This window comes from Talpa europaea (genome assembly GCF_964194135.1).
Source record: "Talpa europaea genome assembly, chromosome: 3".
Taxonomy (NCBI): Eukaryota; Metazoa; Chordata; class Mammalia; order Eulipotyphla; family Talpidae; genus Talpa; species Talpa europaea.
Window position 1 is genome coordinate 125,521,023 of NC_140069.1, and position 19,446 is coordinate 125,540,468.

Below are 19,446 nucleotides of genomic sequence, written 5' to 3' on the forward strand. Positions count from 1 at the left end.
AATCTCATTGTGAAAAAAATCTGGAAATTAAAGTAATTCTGCTTTTTTAAGATAACTATAAAATCCCAAGTAGTAAATTGGGAATTTGGGGTGAGTTTAAAAGTATTTATGCTTCCTATACATTTGATTTCTGTTTGAATATTCAGCCTCTATAATCTAAATATACATTAACGTATTTGGTGGTTGGAGGATTTATTAAATACACTGTCCTCTCTCCTAAGGTTAGACTTTGTCTTGTAACTAAATTGATAATCGTGAAACTGTGCCAAAGGCAGTAGCTCCTGATCCTGTGCAAATCACAGAGCCAAAGTAAATTACAATTCTAAGAAAAGTTGTATTGTTCTTACCCTACAAATTTTTTAATCAGAGAGATTTAAAAAAGTATGAGTACTTGAAATTGCCTGTCTAAATCTCATTTGAAATTGTTGTTTAATTTTTGCTATGTTTGGTGGTGAGGTACAATAAATTTGAGTGAGTTGTGTGATAGAAATGGCATATAAGATGCTATTTAAATTTTAATTGAGAGATTATTTAGAGTTCAAAAAATAAATATTTGAGGGGGAAATATCATGACTTTGATTATTTTTATTGTTTTTGTTTATATTACTGGCATCAAAATGATTTTAAGAGAGCAGCTACAAAATTTTAGAATTGCAAAATCATAAAATCTCATCAGGGTAGTGGTTTCCAAATGCTATTTCCTAGACTGACTACATTGGAATCATTGAAACATGCATTTCTTCATTTTCTGGTCTTCATTTTCAGAAAGTGATTGGGTAGATCAGGGACTTTTAACATCTGTATTTACTTTTTTAAACTCTCAATCAGCCACTATATTGTTCTGATGTGATAAGCCTGACTTGGAACTGCTCTTATGAAATATTTCATTTTGGGCCTCCCTGGTGGTGAAGGGGTTAAAGTCAGCTCTATCAAGCTATACCAGCCACTGCAAGCATGAGTTCAATCCCCAGCCAGGGAGCTAACCCACATGGCATGGCAGACCTCTCCCGTCTCCCTCACTACCCCCCTCAGCAGTGTATTTCAGTGGAACTGCCTGTTTTACTCCCCACTCTTGTCTCTGATGAATCTTCTCACCCCCAGCACCTATGGCCAACACCCTCATTCTTGTATGCATAAATAAATAGAAATAAATCCTTAAAAAAAAAGGTATTTTATCCAAATTCTCTGTCTTTTTCTGTCATGATGAAAGTATGTGCTTTTTTTCCCAGAGTAATCTGGAGGAAATGGAGTCTGCTTTTAAATTATTTTCCCATTTGGAACTGGAAAAGATGCACTACCATGCAATACCTCTATTAATTATTGTTTAAGATATTGAAAATAAAAGAATCATACTTAGCAAGTAGAATTTTCCAGTTTGCTTTGTGGGATAGAAATAACTAAAATTGTGAATGTCTATATTTTTTAAAATAATTTTTTAGTTAGAAGATTCCAGTGTTTAAAATCAGTTAATTTAGAAATCAGTGTTATTTTAAAGATTTAGTAAAGATTTTTTTTTCAGTTAAGTCCTACTATTGAAAAGAGGTATGTGAATAGACAATTCTTATTTTTTTAAATACTTTATTATTTTTGTAAAAATGATTCTTGATCAAATAATAGAGTCTAAAATTAGTACAGATTTAAGAATTAGTAAACAAAGTGAGGACACTTATCAAAGAGTTATATGTATAAATATAAATACATTCCTGTGTTATTTGAGCATGAACTCTATGAGGACAGACGTGCCTACATCTTGCTGAATAACTTTTTCTATAGTGCACATTCATTTGAAATTTATGATAGTATTATCAAACTAAGAAGTATAGAGTAACTCTTCTGCTGATCTTACTACACCATCTTTTTGGTGTAGCTTATCTTCACTTTAGTTCTTTGGAGATGCATTACAGTTTGCCTGCACTGACAATTAAGGATATAAAATAACATGTATTTCTATTTTACTACCTCTTCTGTTTCCTGATGTCTTTTTTTTTTTTTTTTTAATTATTAACACCATTGTGTGCTTGTGGTTATTTTGGCCATCAGTAACATTTTGATCTTGCTTGCATTGGGAGAGGGAGAGGGACTAAAATAATCTGTATTCATTATACAGAATTTCAAACATGAAGAAATAATAATAAAGCAAATATATTATTTGTTTTGCAGATGTTCGGTTACTGCTTAATAATGATAATCTTCTCAGGGAAGGAGCAGCCCAGTGAGTATTATATATTTGTATTAACTATAGTGATACAGGAGGAAATGTTTTCAAAGTGTTTTTTAGGTTGGGGTCTCCCTGGTGGCAGAGGGGTTAAAGTTTCAGCACTTTAAAGCTATTTATCACCAGCCACTGCAGCATGAGTTCAATTCCCATCCAGGGAGCTACCCACATGGCACAGCAGACCTCTCCTGCCTCACCCCACTGCTCCCTTAGCAGTGTATTTCGGTAGATCTGCCTGTTCTGCTCCCCACTCTGTCTCTGGTGAATCCGCTCACCCCCAGCACCTCTGGCTTACACTACCCAGTTCTTGTATGCGGTAAATAAATAAAAAATCTTGAAAATTAAAGGGGTTTTTAGGCACTGAATTTGCACATAAAGTTCAAATACATACAATTATGTATACCTACTGGGCTAGAACAGAAACATTTTTGATCACAGGGACATAACTATAGCATGAAATTATTCATGTGTATTTGATAGTAGTATACTCAGTACTACATTTTGACATGTGCAAAATTAGTTAAAATTATTTAGAAATTTTGACTTTTGAAGCTGTGATTGCTTTAATTTTTTTTTTTAACAATGTGTTCTTTTTCTTTTTTTTTAAGATTTATTTATTTATGCAAGAACCGGGGTACAGGCCAGATGTGTGGGAGGGTGAGAGGATTCACCAGAGACAAAGTGGGGAACAGAACAGTCAGACTGACGAAATACACTGCTGAGGGGAGCAGTGGGCAAGGCAGGAGAGGTCTGCTGCACCATGTGGGATTCTTGCTGGCTGGCCGGGATCAAATCCGCACTGCAGAGGCTGCTGACAGCTTCACAGTGCGGCGCTCAACTGCCTGCGCCACCAGAGAGGCCCAAGACTGCTTTAATTTTTAAGCCATTTTACTTTTTGTTAGGAATCTGTTTGACTCTAATAGATTATGAGATCTCTGAAGGTTGGCAGTTTTTTAATCCATCCATTAATACCTAACATATTACTTGACACATTTATTTAATAAATCACATATTTATTTATTGAGTTTGTGAGTTATTCAAAGAGCTTGTTATTTCTAAATCCTGGTTCATGATCTCTGGACCAATGATGACAGTTACAACTTGCCATAAGTATCTTAGGATTTCAGAGAAATTTCTTTTTCCCACTACTCCCTCCCAACATAAAGTTATGGGGGCCCATATTTTAGGCTAACCAGCTTTACTGTTCATTTGAAAAAGATGAAATTAGCCTCCCCTGGTGGCGCAGCTGTTGAGCGCTGGGCTGCGAGGCTGCCCACAGCCTCTGCAGCGCTGGTTCGTTCCCCGAGTTTGTTCCCTGGCTGCCAGCGAGGGTCCCACAAAAAGAAAAAGAAAAAGATGAAATTAAACAGATTTTTAGGTGTCTTACAAAGTGTCTACTACCCATTTAATAAGTTGCTTTTCATCTTAATATAGAATCCATATCTGAAATCCTGACTGAGGAAAATTTAATCTAGTTCTATTTGTGTAATGTTTAAAGATTTATCCAGTAAATTTGTGAATTATGTGAATCTTAATGAAGATAGAGGTTCAACAGACTTGTAGGCATATGTGAATTTGCTTAATTTAAATTAGAATGATACCTCTTTTCCCCCTCCCTTATGCACATCTAACTTCAGCCCCATCTTTTTAAATATGAACTGTCAGAAATTTGACAGCTAGTAATTTACTTTTACTTTGCTATTTTTATATTTATTTACTAGTCTCTTATTAACTCATCAGTAATGCTTTCTTTGTTCAACCAAACATTCCTTAATATGGGAGACTCAGTAGTTAAAACCTGAAATTTCAGTCAACATCTCTCCATCAAGAGTAATCTGAAGAGCTTCCAGGTAGATTAGATACATTTAGATACATTAGATACATCTACCAGGTAGGTAGATACATTTCTAAATTTTATAATTCTCATTGTCCTTTTGGTTAAGTGGAAGAAATTTCCCAGGTTATAGATTTAATAAGATGCAGTATGTTCTGTGTGTGTGTGTGTGTGTGTGTGTGTGTGTGTGTGTGTGTGTGTGTGTGTGTGTATATATATATATATATGTATTTTATATTTTTTGTATGTTGAGAATTTTTCCTACAAATACATTGCATAATTACCTAATAATATATCATTCTTTTTTTTTTTTTAAAGATTTATTTATTTATGTGTACAAGAGCTGGGGTACAGGCCAGAGATGCGGGGGGTGGAGGAGGATCCACCAGAGACAGAGTGGTGAACAGAACAGGCAGATCAACTGAAATACACTGCTGAGGGAGCAGCGGGTGAGACTGGAGAGGCCTGCCTTGCCATGAGGGTTTCTCCCTGGCCGGCCGGGAATCGAACTCGTGCTGCGGAGGCTTCAGATTGCTTCATAGTGCAGTGCCCAACCACTTGCGCCACCACAGAGGCCCAATATATCATTCTTTAGTCAAATGATAATAGAGCGATGACTCCATCTCGTCATCGTCTCTAATTCAGACTCTAAGCAGTTCAGTAGCCTAACTGCTTTCTGGTTGTAGTTGTTCCATTGCCCAAGTTGTCATTCACATTGCTGCCAAAATTAATCTCCTTTAGAAGTAGTTCTGAGTTCTCCTTTCTCAAAAAAAACTGATTTTGCTTTTCCTCCCAAGTAAAGTACTCATTTATCCCATCATTCTGGGTCTTTCAGTTCAGTTCAGTAAATATAACTAGATACTACTGTGTGTCAGGCATTGAACTTAATGCTTTCTAAAATACTGTACCTAATCTGGGCCTCCCCGGTGGTGCAGCGGGTTGAGCACAGCGCTATGAAGCTGACCACAGCCTCTGCAGTGCTGGTTTGGTTCCTGGCCGGCCAGGGAGATTCCCACATGGCGAGACAAACCTCTCCTGTCTAACCTGCTGCTCCCCTCAGCAGTGCTTTTGTTCCGTCTGCCTGTTCTGCTCCCTGCTCTGTCTCTGGTGAATCCTCTCACCCTCCCGTGACTCTGGCCTGTACCCCAGCTCTTGTATTTAAAAAAAAAAAAAAAATGCTGTACCTAACCTGTCTACCTAACCTCTCTTGCTTATCCTGGTCCCTTGAAATACTTTTGTCTTCCTGTCCCTCCAATTTCTGTAAGACCATAGAACCTATCTAGTTTCTCAAGACCATTTCTCAGTATTATATCCATTATGAAAACCCCCCCTAATTCTTACCCTTGCTTTATCAGAATGTAATTTTAAAGAGAAAAACATATTCTCTGCAGTATTTTGTTGGTAATTATCTTAGGGTACTTCCTACTTCCTATCTGTGTTACAGTTTTATCTATTACCTTGTAAAATTGTAAGCCCTGTCTGTGATCATAACATCTGTCCGATTAGTCTTTGCATCTCTTATAGCACCTGGCCTGTTTCTAGTAGATGTTATCTTACATATAAGTAAGAAACAGAGCCTAGCTAAATATGTATCTTATAGATAATTAAATATACTTTCAGGGTTTGAATGATAAGACCAACTTAATTAGTTTTTAAAATAGCCTTATCAGGCCTCCCTGGTGGTGCAAGGGGTTAAGCTGCAACCTATGAGGCTGTCCACAGCCACTGCAGCATGAGTGCGATCCCCGGCTGGCCAGGGGCGCAACCCATATGGCCCAGCAGACCTCTCCTGACTCTCCTGCTGCTCCCCTCAGCAGTGTATTTCAGTCTTTCGGCCTTTTCTGCTCCCCACTCTGTCTCTCGTGAATTCCCTCACCCCCCCACACATATGACCTGTGTCCCAGCTCTTACATGCATAAATAAATCTTTAAAAAAACCAAAATAGCCTCATTTATAGTATTTATATTTAATACAAGATCAGTAATGGAGTATCACAGTTTTATTTAACTTGCCATATATTGTGAAGGAGACTTTTATTAATGGTTGAATTTCTGGCTGACATTTTAAAAGCAGTAAGTATGTAACTTTAAGTTATTAACCTTTTTCTTTTTTTAGTGCATTTGCACAGTATAACTTGGACCAGTTTACTCCAGTAAAAATTGAAGGTTATGAGGATCAGGTATGTTTCATATAAATACATGATCTGGATATTTATTTCATTTATAACGGTTAATATATCCTGTAAGTATTGTGAAGTGGTGTGTATAAAGATTAAAAAAAATCATATTACTCATAGCCACTTATGGGCAAAGTAATTGAAAGTTAAGTTTCTTTTGTTGAGACTGCTAGTGCTATTAGCAGATAGTCCCTTTAAGAAATATCAAATGTACTTCTCTTCAGATTTTAGAAAATAATTGCTTTAAACCTCCTTTCTTGTTTTTTATAGGAAAAAAATATCAATCCTATATTAATCCAAAGTCTAGACTATATATTAGTAAGATTTATATCATAATTTGGTTGCTCTGGAATTCTACAGTTCTTCATGTGAGTAACTTAGCATTTAGTAATTATTAAATCTTTTCTTTCCAAAGTGCAAGATAGAAATGCTAAGATAAGAAAAACCACAGAAGGTCAAGGGCATTTTTTTTTTTGCTTTAGTTTTCTAATTAAACAAAAACTATATTAATTTACATCATACTTACATGAAGCATAATTTATATAAAACAGTATGAAGAAGGGCTTGGTAGGTAAAACATGAGAAAGAAAGGTAACAGTTACTCCTTGGTGGCTACTTATATCAATGCTTGCATTTGGCATTATTTATTATATAATATATAGTCTTGTAGTTCTAGGAGGAAAATGAGAGTAGACAGATAATGGCTTATAACTGAAAGGAGCAGGCAGGTAGATAGATACAAATGTGTGTGTACACACATATAAGGCTGTGTAGTTTTTTATTAATCTCCTAAATTTACTTTATTCCTCAGGAGATTTTGGTGGTTTTCATTTTTGTTTTGTTTTGTTTTTAATTATATAAGCAATGTTATGTTGAACATTGTTTTATTAAACAATTAAATCCTAAAATAAGATGTGCTAGATCAAAGAAATTCACCTTTTTAGAATTTGGGGTCAAGCCTAAACTCACTTTACAAACCAGGCATAATTTTGAAACATAAACCTAATAAAGATGACCAAAAAAAAAACTATAATAATTTATAATAATCTCTTATGTAATTCTAGATTTTAAAACTTTAAATCATATTATCAAATAGAATCCAGAAATCTATATAAAGATTAATATGTCAGGAAAAATGGAATTTATTAGAAGAATACGAGAGTGTTCCATGTAGGGTAATATAATGATCTTGCCTCTTGACCAAATCAAAGAGAAAACCTTGTGATGTATCAGTAGACAATAAAAAGGGAATTTGAAAATCACCAGCTCGTCCTTATTAAAAGCAAAACCCTTAAGTTAAATGGGGATATAAGAAACCCTCTTTAATATAGTAACTGCTTAAAAAAAGACCAGTAATATCACAAACTGCAAATACTATAATAAAATTTTAGTTAAAGTAAAAAATTCTCCATGGTCTACTTATAACCATTATTGATTATAAATGGGGATATATAAATAAGACAAGAGAATGAAATCTTTCAAAGCTTTGGAAAAGAAGAGAAAGCTTTGGTGACTTCGTTCATATACATTTAGAAATACTTAAAACTCTGGTAAAATTAACCTCCCCCAGCCCCCACCCCCCCAAAAAAAACCTACCAGTCTTAAAATAATTTCCTGAGATGAATTTAAGGCCCTCATGCAAAACTCATTAACTTTCCTTTTTGGCCAGGAAATAATTTATTTTTATTTATTTTTTAAATTTTCTTAAATCATAGGAGATCTGTTTTAAATAGTAGTTAAACTATACATTACCCAAGAGTAACCTTAATAAGGCATAGGATTATGAATGAAATGGTTGTTGTCTTCTTGAAACTCATAAAAACAGGATCTGAACAATGAAAAAACACACCGCAGTCCACTTTTAGATAGAAAAATTAAATTATTTAGAAAGTGATACATGAACTTAATGCAATTTGATTTGAATTCTGAGAGTTTTTAAAATTGGTTAAAAGTTTCAAAGTTTAGGGCCTCCCCAGTGGCGCAGCGGTTGAGCACTGGGTTGCGAAGCTGCCTGCAGCCTCTGCAGCGCTGGTTCAATCCCTGGCTGCTCCCCGGCCACCGGAGGAGGGTCCCACATGGTGCACAGACCTCTCCTGCCGACCGCTGCTTCCCTCAGCATTGTACTTCAGTCCTTCTGCCTGCTCTGCAACCTGCTTGGGCTCTGGTGAATTCTCTCACCCTCCTGCGCTTCTGGCTATACCCAGTGCTTGTATAAATAAATAAATAAATAAATCTTTAAAAAAAAAGTTTCAAAGTTTAGGTAAACAAATACATGCTTAAAAAAGAAAAATGTGAGAAAAACAGGAAATTGCCTTAATAGCAGAAGATACTTCACAACCAACATAAAGTCAGATCGGAATGGTGGTGTAAGTAATAGACAAAGAGATTGGTAGAGCAGCATATAAAAGCAGAATTTAGTTCCCAAATATATGACAGATTTTACATATGACAAGATTAGAATTTAGGCAAGCATAAAGTAAAAGATAGTGACACAGCTGGTTTTCACAAGATGAAAGTTAAGCTGGACCTCTGTCTCTTATAGTATACAGAAATAAATTTCAGATGGATTTAAAAACTCATAAAATGACTAAAATCATTAAGTAAATGTGTCTACATGTTCAATATAAGGGCAGGAGACTATCTTAGATAGGTAGACTGACTGACTGGAGACCTAGAAACTATACAAGGAAAATATAAACATTTTTCCTGTTGTCCCCATTCCTGGGTATCTAGTGAAGAGCAATAAAAGTATCCAATGAAAAATAATCAGTGTGTTAAAAATGTGTATATATATATATATATATATATATATACACACAAATATACATATATATACAGTAATATTTATTTCCCCAAATAGGAAAATAGCCTGAAAATATAGTCGGTCAATAGTGGGAATGACAGAATGACATAACAAAGCTGATTTTGAAATGTTCATGTTGAAAAAAGCCAGATGCAGAAAAATGTGTGCACTCATATATTTTCCTTCCATTTTCATAAAATTGACCAGAAAAATCCTGTGTGTATATATGTATATTTAGTTGTAGATATATTTATCTATGTAGGACACTATGACTGGAAAAACTTAATAGGGTACCTACCGCCTGTGTTTACATGATTTGAATCAGAGGGATGAGGAAGTACTGATACAGGTAATGAGTCCAAGATTGGGAGTTGCCAGGGGAAGCCAAAGAGGGATGTTTTTAAAATAAGGCACAGAATGTCAAATGTACAATTTAAGGGTACATAAATGAACAAATTACCTTTCTTTTTTTTAGATTTGGGAGTCAGTTGAAAGCAACTGTCAATTATTAGCTTATAAAACAGGAACCAGGCACTTCACAGTAGATGAGATTTTGGGCCCAAGAGCAATATAGGACACATTGAGAAGGATTCTCACTGGATTAGAACCATCCTTATAACCATCCTAGTTGAAGATTATTACCAGTTAATTAGTTTTAAGAAATTGGAGGCTAGTAACAGAAATGATATAAGTTCTCAAAAAATAAGTAAATAGAACACCTGGTTCCAGCAGTGTATTAGAATGTATATTTTTAACCATGTGGCTGGAAGTTTTATTGGAAGAAATATTGTATTGTGCCATATAGTTAAACCAGTTGCTTGGTGTAGAATTATAGTTTTCAAGAAGCTTGAATGAATATATATTAATGTATATTAGTACTTAAATGCTGTTTCAATTTTTTTCCCCCCAAAAATTCATTGTATTGTTGAAGGTATTGATAACAGAACATGGTGACTTGGGAAACGGAAAGTTTTTGGATCCAAAAAACAGAATCTGTTTCAAATTTGATCATTTAAGAAAGGAAGCAACTGATCCAAGACCATATGAAGCGGACAATGCAGTCGAATCATGGAGAACTTCAGTAGAAACTGCTCTGCGAGCTTACGTAAAAGAACATTATCCAAATGGGGTCTGCACTGTAAGTCATCAATGTGGAGTTTCTTTCTTTTGTTTCATGTAAATGTGTCAGTGTTTTTATACTCTCTTGAAATTTGTAGTAACTTTAGGGTATTGACATTTTATAACTTGCCATATTTCTAAGAATACTTGCTATTTTTTCTAAGAAAGTCTTAATAGTTAAGTATGTTATTATAGCCCAAAAATGTTAAAATGGTTGTACCTTGAATTAAATCCAGGTAGGAATTAGAAGAGCATGATATGAAGAGATTCTTTAATCTCATATTCATAACTCATCCCAGTTAAATTTCTTTTCATTAAATTATGATCTTAGAATAAAAAAAAATCAGAAATAGAATTACATGTTCTTATAACCAGATTTCTTTTTCATTTTGTGGTTTAGCCTATCTTTATAATTTTAGGATGAAATGTGACAGAAAATAAGTGGGTTTTTTCCTTCCTTTCATAAGATTATTTCTACCCAGATAAGTTTTTTAGTCCCCCTCAGTTTGTATGTATTTCTGTAATGTTCTCCATAGACAGAACGATTTACTGAAATGCAGATCATATCATGAAAATCCCCTGTATGAAATACGTCACAGATTTCCTCTTGCACTTAGAATAGCCCAAGCTTTTGAATATGGCTTATAAGGTCCTTTGATCTGGTCTCTACCTACCTCTTCTACTTATAGTGGCCATGTATTCTGGTTCATACATGCTGTCCCAGAATAACTATTATTAATAGCCTGCCTTTTTAGTCTCAGGTTTTAGGACCAGAATTTATATTGGCCCCTTTAAATATGTAGCCCTCAATAATTATTTGATAAATATAGCAACATAACCTAAAATACCTTTCAAGTTCTTTGAATTATAGCTTATATTGATTAGGATTCTTTTGAAAGAATAACTCATCAAGAATAAGATGGTTGGGCCTCCCCGGTGGCGCAGTAGTTGAGCGCTGGGTTGCGAAGCTGCCCACAGCCTCTGCAGCGCTGGTTAGATCCCCGGCCACTGGGCGAGGGTCCCACATGGCGCGCAGACCTCTCCTGCTGCCCGCTGCTCCCCTCAGCAGTGTACTTCGTCACTCTCTCTGTTCTACTCTCCGCGCTGGCTCTGGTGAATTCTCTCACCCTCCCGCACCTCTGACTGTACCCAGTGCTTGTATAAATAAATAAATAAATAAATCTTTGGGAAAAAAATTAATTAAAAAAAAAGAAGATGATTAAGTTGAGTTAGAGTGTTCTTTCCTGTGTTATTCATTACTTTTAAATCAGTAGGTAAGAGGTGAACTATCAAGTCATCACAGTTAAAGGAAATTAATTTTCTCACCTCTATCTTGATACTTTTAAAGTATCTCATCAAAAAATGATGAGATACATTATTGTGAGGTCACAGGGATTGGCTCTAGGGGTACAGCCCAAAGGCTATACCAAGTAAAAGCCCTAAAACTAATGACTTCCATCAAAAGACAAGTATGCATCATTGATTGCCCAAAACTCCTATGGTGCAACTTTCAGCTGGTCTGTCAGAGGTCAGTAGACAACCTAGTTGATCAAAACCAGTAACAGAAGAAGTCTTTACGATTTCATGGAACACAATGGCAATTGGATAGTCACCATAAAAGGCCTGAATCTATGGAAGTGTACCAGTACCCAAAAATAAAATGACAAGAGAAGTGGCAACCTCTAAGATTATAAAGTAAATAAAGATGATAATTGCAGTCTAGGCCTAGTTTTTATTAATATGGAAACAGCCAGGATTGGTATCTCATTGTTTAAAATAAATTATTTATGCTTATGATATCTGTGTTTAGAATGAAAAGAATGTGTGGGGTGTTTAGGTTTACGGTAGAGTTTTACAATAAATTGTGCTATTTTGATTACGAACTCTTATGGTCCACTAAGATTGGATTGTGATTAATTGCACTTATTTGACTACTTGTTTTTCTGGTTACTATATTGGAATGGTAACCTACTTTGTATTCCTTTATGTTTCTGTTGAAGTACTAAACAGTTTGTAGAATTTTATAGGTGATCGAAGTTAGACATTCTGGGCCTCCCTGTGGCACAAGGAGTTGAATACAGCACTGTGCAGCTGTCCATAGCCTCTTCAGTGCTGGTTCGATCCCCGGCCGGTCAGGGAGATACCCACATGGCACAGCAGACCTCTCCTGTCTTGCCCCCTGCTCGCCTCAGCAGTGTATTTCAGTAGATCTGCCTGTTCTGTTCCCCGCTCTTGTCTCTGGTGAATCCTCTCATCCCTCCCCACACTTCTGCCCTGTACCCTAGCTCTTGTATGGGTAAATAAATAAATCTTTTAAAAAAAATAAAGTTAGACATTCTGTGGCCCTAAATTCACTCTTGTGTTTTTCTTTACCAATAAAGGTATATGGTAAAAAAATAGATGGACAGCAAACCATTATTGCATGCATAGAAAGCCATCAGTTCCAAGCAAAAAACTTTTGGTAAGTTAAAAGTTTGTGTGTTGGAGAATTTTGACATTGCTTATAATTCTTTAGAGTTCTTGTTTTATTGATTGGCCTGTCCCTTGCTCATATATAATTGACTAAGAGCTTATCAAAACAATGTAAAACTTTAACCCTTATAGAAGAAAGGTATCTGTTCCATAATCAGCCAAATCCTTTAAAGGTCACAATAAATCCATTGAACTTTGAGTGAAATGAGTGTGGGCAAGCATCCTAAGGGAACATGTGTGCCTGCAAACAGACCAGTTGGTAGGCCCATATGCTCATTCTGAGAAAGGGCTGTTCTTGAATGAAATTTATATAGAGAAAGAGGACAGATCGAATTATAAGGTGACGTGTGTGTGTGTGTTAATATTGAAGGCTCTGAAGTAAATGCTTTTTATGTGAAGACTATACTTTAGAGATCCTTTCTATAGTTCATAATTGTTTTTATGTGGATTGCTTTGTGCCTACTTGACCAGTACAGTGATAGGTTTTATACAACAAATTACAATTACAATTATGCCTAATAATTTTGTATACAAATCACTAGATTATTCCATGTTAATATCTAGGCCCCCAAAGCCCTGACTTGTCCTATTAGTTTTGGACCTTTGACAAGTTGTGCCTTTTTGTTGTTAGGTAAGAATATTTCTGAGATACTGCCTATTATAAAATTCTGAGGCTTTCCAAGATTTTACAAGTTGGGAATTGAATGAAATCTTTATCTTTACCCCAGCCTTTTTTGTTAATACATGCTAAGGTTGTCAGAGTAAATAGTTATAATATTTAAGTATATTAGTCTTTTGATTTGTTAGCCAAGATGGTTGGTGCTATTATTGTAGGTAAAGTGGCAAGTGTCAGTAACCTCAGTATGGATGGACTGGTTTGATGCATGGCCCATGGTTTAGTTTCTCCACTACAACTGTCTCAGAAATAAATGTAGGATTACAATGTTAACCAAGAATGTTTAGGGGAATCCACATAGACCCGAAAGAAATTACTTTCCTTCACTGAAGGAAAATCAGTTCTGTATATAAACATATGCCTTAGCGATAAGCTACAAGTTCCTAAAGATTCTGGTGTACGAAGTTAATTTTATGGACTTACTATGAATGTGATACCCCCATTTAGGTCTGAAAACTTGAGTTTTAATCTACCAGTATCCTAAAGAAATAAATTTTCACAAAATCAGTTTGTGCCAGGATATACATAATAAAATCAGTATTGTTGAAATTGAACTACTATAGGAAAATTCTTGTTCACTGAATTTTTCTTCAAAGTATGTTAGAAATATCATAGTAAATTTACTAGTTTTCAGAAATTCAGTTTATTTTAGCTTGACCATATGTAAAATGAAGATGTTTGTTCTTGAGTTTTCTATTCTGTTTCATTTTACATATCTTGAGTATTTTTTTTTAACTATCACAATGAATATTTTATCATTGAAGTTAAAAATGATTTCCATTTTTTGGAAACGATAAAATTTCTTACGCTATCCCACAGTGCTACATATCGTGTCACGGTAATCTTGGTAAAATCTGTCTATTTTGGTACAAAGACATACTGTCAAAATAATAACAAGGCAGTAAAACTGGTACTTCATTAAGAAGTAAAAGAAGGAATATACTAACGTTCACCTAAAATACAGGTAGAGTAAAAATCAGAACATTCTAGTCATGGGCATTCTTAAATCTTCTCTTCTTGGTCTATACTGTTTTATTAATGTGTAGCTAGCTTAGGGATTTAATGTTAGTTGAATTAAGACACTTTTGTAACTATAGCTTTAACAAAGATGAAGGAACATAATTAAAGGCTAGGAATCTCTTAACTGTTTACTCCATTGATGAAAGAATACTGTCTACTCAACATCACTTACTGTTACTGTATAGTAATTCCTTTGGAAGGATCTTTTGAAATCGCTGGTACCTTTACTTGATTTGGAATTCTTTTTTTCCCAATCAGTAATGATATGTGTATATTGTCATGATAAATCAATACTGTATATGCTTAGAACTCACTAGTATTGATACTGATATCTAAATAAAGGAATAATTACTTTTGGAACCATGAAATAGAAATGAATGGACCCTGTCTTTTTCCAACAAAGCTTCTGTGGATAATTTTGGATTAGTGTTTCAAAATGAAGACATATATACAATTCTTTTATTTTGTAGACCAGACATTATTCTAATAATAGTGCTTTTGAATTGTGAACTTTACCTTTGAGAGTACTATCATTCTGTAGACTTTCATGATTGCATAGACAACAAGATTATCAAAAGGAATTCAGATCTAATGATCCATTAGCCCGGCCATTGTTTTAGAAATATATTCTATTAAGAAAAACCTAACCGGTATAAATTTGCATATTTCTTGAGCATGCAAAGAGTAAAAAGATTAAAAAGAAAAGGAATTGCTATGTGAAGCCATCAAGAGAAAAAATTCATTATTGGTCATTTGACTTAGAAGTCAGAGTGGAAGTTTATAATCTCTCCTTCAAATCACTAAAGTGGTTCCCATCTTGAAAATTCAGATACGAAATAAACTTTTTTTTATTGATTTCTAGATGATTCTGAAAGAGAAGCAACTAATGCATGAGTTTATGTTTTCATAGAACACAATAACCATTTCGTCTCCAGATCTTTGTTTTGGGGATAATTGGAAAAATTAGTAGCATTGATTCATCTTTTAAATAAACTTGCACTTCATTCCCTAGTTGTCAGAAATGAATAGCATACTTTTTTGTATGTACAAATAGCTTTTTGTAATATTACAGTTTCCTACCATGAATATGTATTAGTTTATATGCAAAAAATTGTTTCAGAGGTGGAGGTTATGCCTTTTATGTGGAAACTTTAAACCCAGAGTTGGAAAAGGGAGGGAAAATTTATGCTTATAATTCTTTATAACCTTTTCTTTGCAGATATCAAAAACTTCCTTAAGAATGTTGTATTTATTAGTCATTCTTTAAAGACTATTTGGTACTTTGTATCATTGGTGTATGTTAAGCTGCACTGACTATGTTTTTGAGCTTCCTGATAATCAACATTATTAATTTTATTCTTAATTAAAGCATAAAAGGGTCAGTTAAAATATTTCTCCAAAAGTAGGTTATATGATTTAGTTTTGAACTGTGTTTTAATCCTTGACTTTGAAATTCTGAAGCTGCATCAGTTATGTAGGTCCTTTCTTATAGTAAAGATTAAATTCAGTAGCTCATAACTGAGCTTAACCTTTTGATTCTTTTGAATATCTCAGTGGTTAAACATTGGCCAGCTTCAAACTCCCCACTCATACTCTAATACTGTAACATTAAATTAAATGGAATTTAAAATTTATTCAAATTATTTTCCCTACCTTATTTACAGCTGCTGTTTTTATTTTTAAGGAATGGTCGTTGGAGGTCAGAGTGGAAGTTTACAATCACTCCTTCAACCACTCAAGTGGTTGGCATCTTGAAAATTCAGGTATGAAGTAAAAGGAATTTTTTTTTTTATGATCTCTAGATGAGTCTGAACAGAGAAACTGCTAATTCATAAGCTGACATTTTCATGGTACATAATAACCATTTCTTCTTGGGGATAATAAGAAAAACAAATAATGCTGATTTTATCTTTTAAATAACCTTGCAGTTCATTCTCTAGTCATCAGAAATTTGCAAGGGTAGCTGACATATTGTAAACTAAAATTAGATGCTACCATTTGGTCTGCTTTTCATACAATTTGTTCATCCAAGCAAGCATCTTCTGAATTTGAATTGTGCAGTTCTATTTTCTGTAGTGAATAGAATTGAGTGAAGTATAAAATTAATATGTGTAGATAAATATATGTATTATGTATATTAATGGATATACATGTTACATATATCTTAAGTGTCTTCTGTATTCATTTGACTTGTATGAAATTCACTAGAGTTGAATTGAATTTTTTGCTTCAGAAAATTATTTTGAGATCTAATTGACATAACAATAATAATAAATTAACATGTTATTAGTTTTAGGTATATAACGTGATTTGGTGTTTATATATTACAAGCCAATCATCACAGTGGTCTAGTTGACATCTACTACATTCTTAAGATTTTTTCCTTGTGTTGAGGAGTTTAAGAGCTATTCTCTTAGAACTTTCAAATATACAATACAGCATTATTAACTATAATTATCATGCTTTATATTATATCCCCAGGACTTGTATATTTTATAACCAGAAGCCACTGCCTTTAGGCTGTGTTCACCTATATCGCCCACACCCCCATCTCCCTCTTTGATTCGAAAGTAAGCCCAAATGTTTATATAGAAGAACATTTGATAACTAAGATGAAGTATTTGAATTTAAGTATAGTAATCCCCTTTTTGCTTTCCATGGTTTTAGTTACCCACAGTCAATCTTGATCTGGAGGTATTACATACAGTAAAGTATTTTGACAAAGAGGGAGAGAGACCACATTCTTATACTGCTGAATATTAGTATAACTGCCCTATTTGTCATTATTGCTATTAATCACTTTCTGTGCCTAATTTATCAATTAAACTTTATGCATTTACGGAAAAAAAACAATATATATAGTTCATTACTATCCATAGTTTTAGTCATCCACTGAGGGTCTTGGAATATATCCCCTGTGGATAAGTGGGGACTACTATATTACTAAATAAATTAAAGAAAAATCTCTTTGATTTTTTTCTATTTGATTCACTTTATTTGGTCAGTACTTTTGTTGATCTACTATGATAAAAGATGTTGTACTAAGGACCATAATGGAATCAAAATGAACTGGATGTTGCTGCTCTAGCTTCAATATTTTTAGTCTTGTGTCCTATTACTTTTATGTCTTGGTGAATATACCTTATTGGACTAGTGAATAGAGGTTAAGAGCATGGATTTTGAAATCAGACTGCCTGAGTTTGAATTCTAGCTATGTTATGAGATATGTGATAGCAAGAAGTCATTTAAGTTCTTTTTGTTTCCTGGATAGGTAAAAAAGGAAAAGAACAATGGAAAAAGCTCATATGAATGTTTATTAGTTAATGGGGGCAAGATGGTTAGAAAAGAGCCAGAGACAAAGTGCTTAATAATGGTAGCCATTATTTTGTTGACATTATTCTTTCCTTCAGTTAGACCTCAGTAGCTGTCACCTGGATAATTACAGCAGTTTCTAAAATGGCACCTCTGTTGGACCAAAACTTACTGAAAGCCAGGAATGTCTGGTTAACAGTTCTATCTTCATCACTTAGCATAAACCCTAGCATATAATTGTTACTTTGTTGACTTGCTGGGTGGGCCTCTAGCCATCCCCTAGTCCATTTTTTATGTTGTCATAAGGAAAAGTGGGGACTACTATACTTTTTTAAAATTTAAATTACTTTTTTTTTTTAATTTAAAAAAAAATAATTTTTAAAATTTTTTACATTTTTTAAAATTTAAATCTGTCTTAAGACCATTTTAGTGGTACACTTTCACTTACCAAGATAGTCCACATATAGCTGCATGTCATACAAAGCCCAAAGGTTTACTTATTCCCTACCTCTGTTTTTCCAACTAACTGTGTTTCAGAACTCACCTTTATTTCAACCATATGTACCACCAAGTCCTCCTTAAAGTATACTTTTCTCTTGGCTCAGTTGCCTTTTCTTCCCTGATATAATTTTCATACTTTCCCCCCCCGCCCCAAACGCAAGTGTAATGTTGCCTCTTTGCTGAAGTTCTTTAACTCTTAAAGAGTGTACAGAATATTACTAATGTATTTTGCATAGAACCTGTTATGGTATACTGAAACTGAGGTCAGGGATTGTCTTTTTAAGAACATGCCTTGTAGACCCTTCTGTAGTGGCAAGCATATATAGTAATCATTTAATTAATGTTTCTTGAATAAATCCATTTCTTCAAATTTAAGGAATTAAATAGTACAAATATACAAGAGAAAGTTTAGGGGAAATAATATTGTGAGCTCAATTTTGGGAATCTTCATTTTAGGTACAAGTAGAATGTCTGTGTGTTAAAATTGTCTAGCAGTCAGGTCAGTGGAGCACTTTCCTGAGTAATTGCAGGAACTGCTGATTAGTCTCCTCACTAGACTGAGGGCAGGAAGAGTCTAGTGGAGTTTGAAAAGTTAAAATCTTACCTCAGAGAAGTCTTTGGTAGCCACCTTCATTGATACTTTTGTTGAAGTCATGAGGATCTTTATTTCAATAATTGTGTTTTATGTAATTCCTTTCTTTAATAGGTTCACTACTATGAAGATGGTAATGTTCAACTAGTGAGTCATAAAGATATACAAGATTCCCTAACAGTGTCTGTAAGTAACTAATTTCAAAATAAAATTTAAAGACCCTAACATTTCTATAAAACCATAACTATTTTGTAATTAACATTTTAAGTAATATCTCTTCTTTGAATTAAAGTGTTTCAGATAGATTAAGATGATAAACAATTGAAAATTGTACCTAGCCTTTCGTAAGCAGCTTCATTGAGATACAGTCCACACACTATTCAATTCTCCATTTAAAGCAGAAAATGAATGTTTTTTAATATATTGTTTTACATCAGTCATTACTGGAACTTTTTTGCTCTTCAAAGACGGCATACTTAGTAGCAGTCATTCCATATCCACTCCCCGGTCCTTCCCGCAGATTCCTTTCAGTCATGAGCAACCATGAACCTGCTTTCTGACTGGTTTTGCATGTTCTGACATTTCATATGTAAATGGAATACTGTAATATATGGTCTTTGGTGACTGGCTTTTTTAAGTTAACATTATGTTTTCAAGGTTCATTCCATTGGGGCATGTATCCAGTACTCCATTCCTTTTCACTACCAAATGATATCCCATGTACCA

General features: G+C 34.2%; 1 protein-coding gene across 2 annotated transcripts in view; it reads left to right on the forward strand.

Annotated features, from left to right (window-relative positions):
- The window catches only part of CAPZA2 (capping actin protein of muscle Z-line subunit alpha 2), a gene marked incomplete at both ends in the record, with an annotated part of 39,583 nt that overhangs the window by 17,216 nt on the left and 2,921 nt on the right, over positions 1-19,446 (forward strand). The window contains 6 exons of one of the 2 annotated variants that reach the window (XM_084230946.1): positions 2,161-2,212; positions 6,165-6,228; positions 9,960-10,166; positions 12,529-12,608; positions 16,000-16,078; positions 18,835-18,906. In XM_084230946.1, the coding sequence (XP_084087072.1) occupies positions 2,161-2,212; positions 6,165-6,228; positions 9,960-10,166; positions 12,529-12,608; positions 16,000-16,078; positions 18,835-18,906 (554 nt within the window). The remainder of the gene's footprint in view (positions 1-2,160; positions 2,213-6,164; positions 6,229-9,959; positions 10,167-12,528; positions 12,609-15,999; positions 16,079-18,834; positions 18,907-19,446) is intronic. The other variant, XM_084230947.1, reaches the window with a different exon arrangement.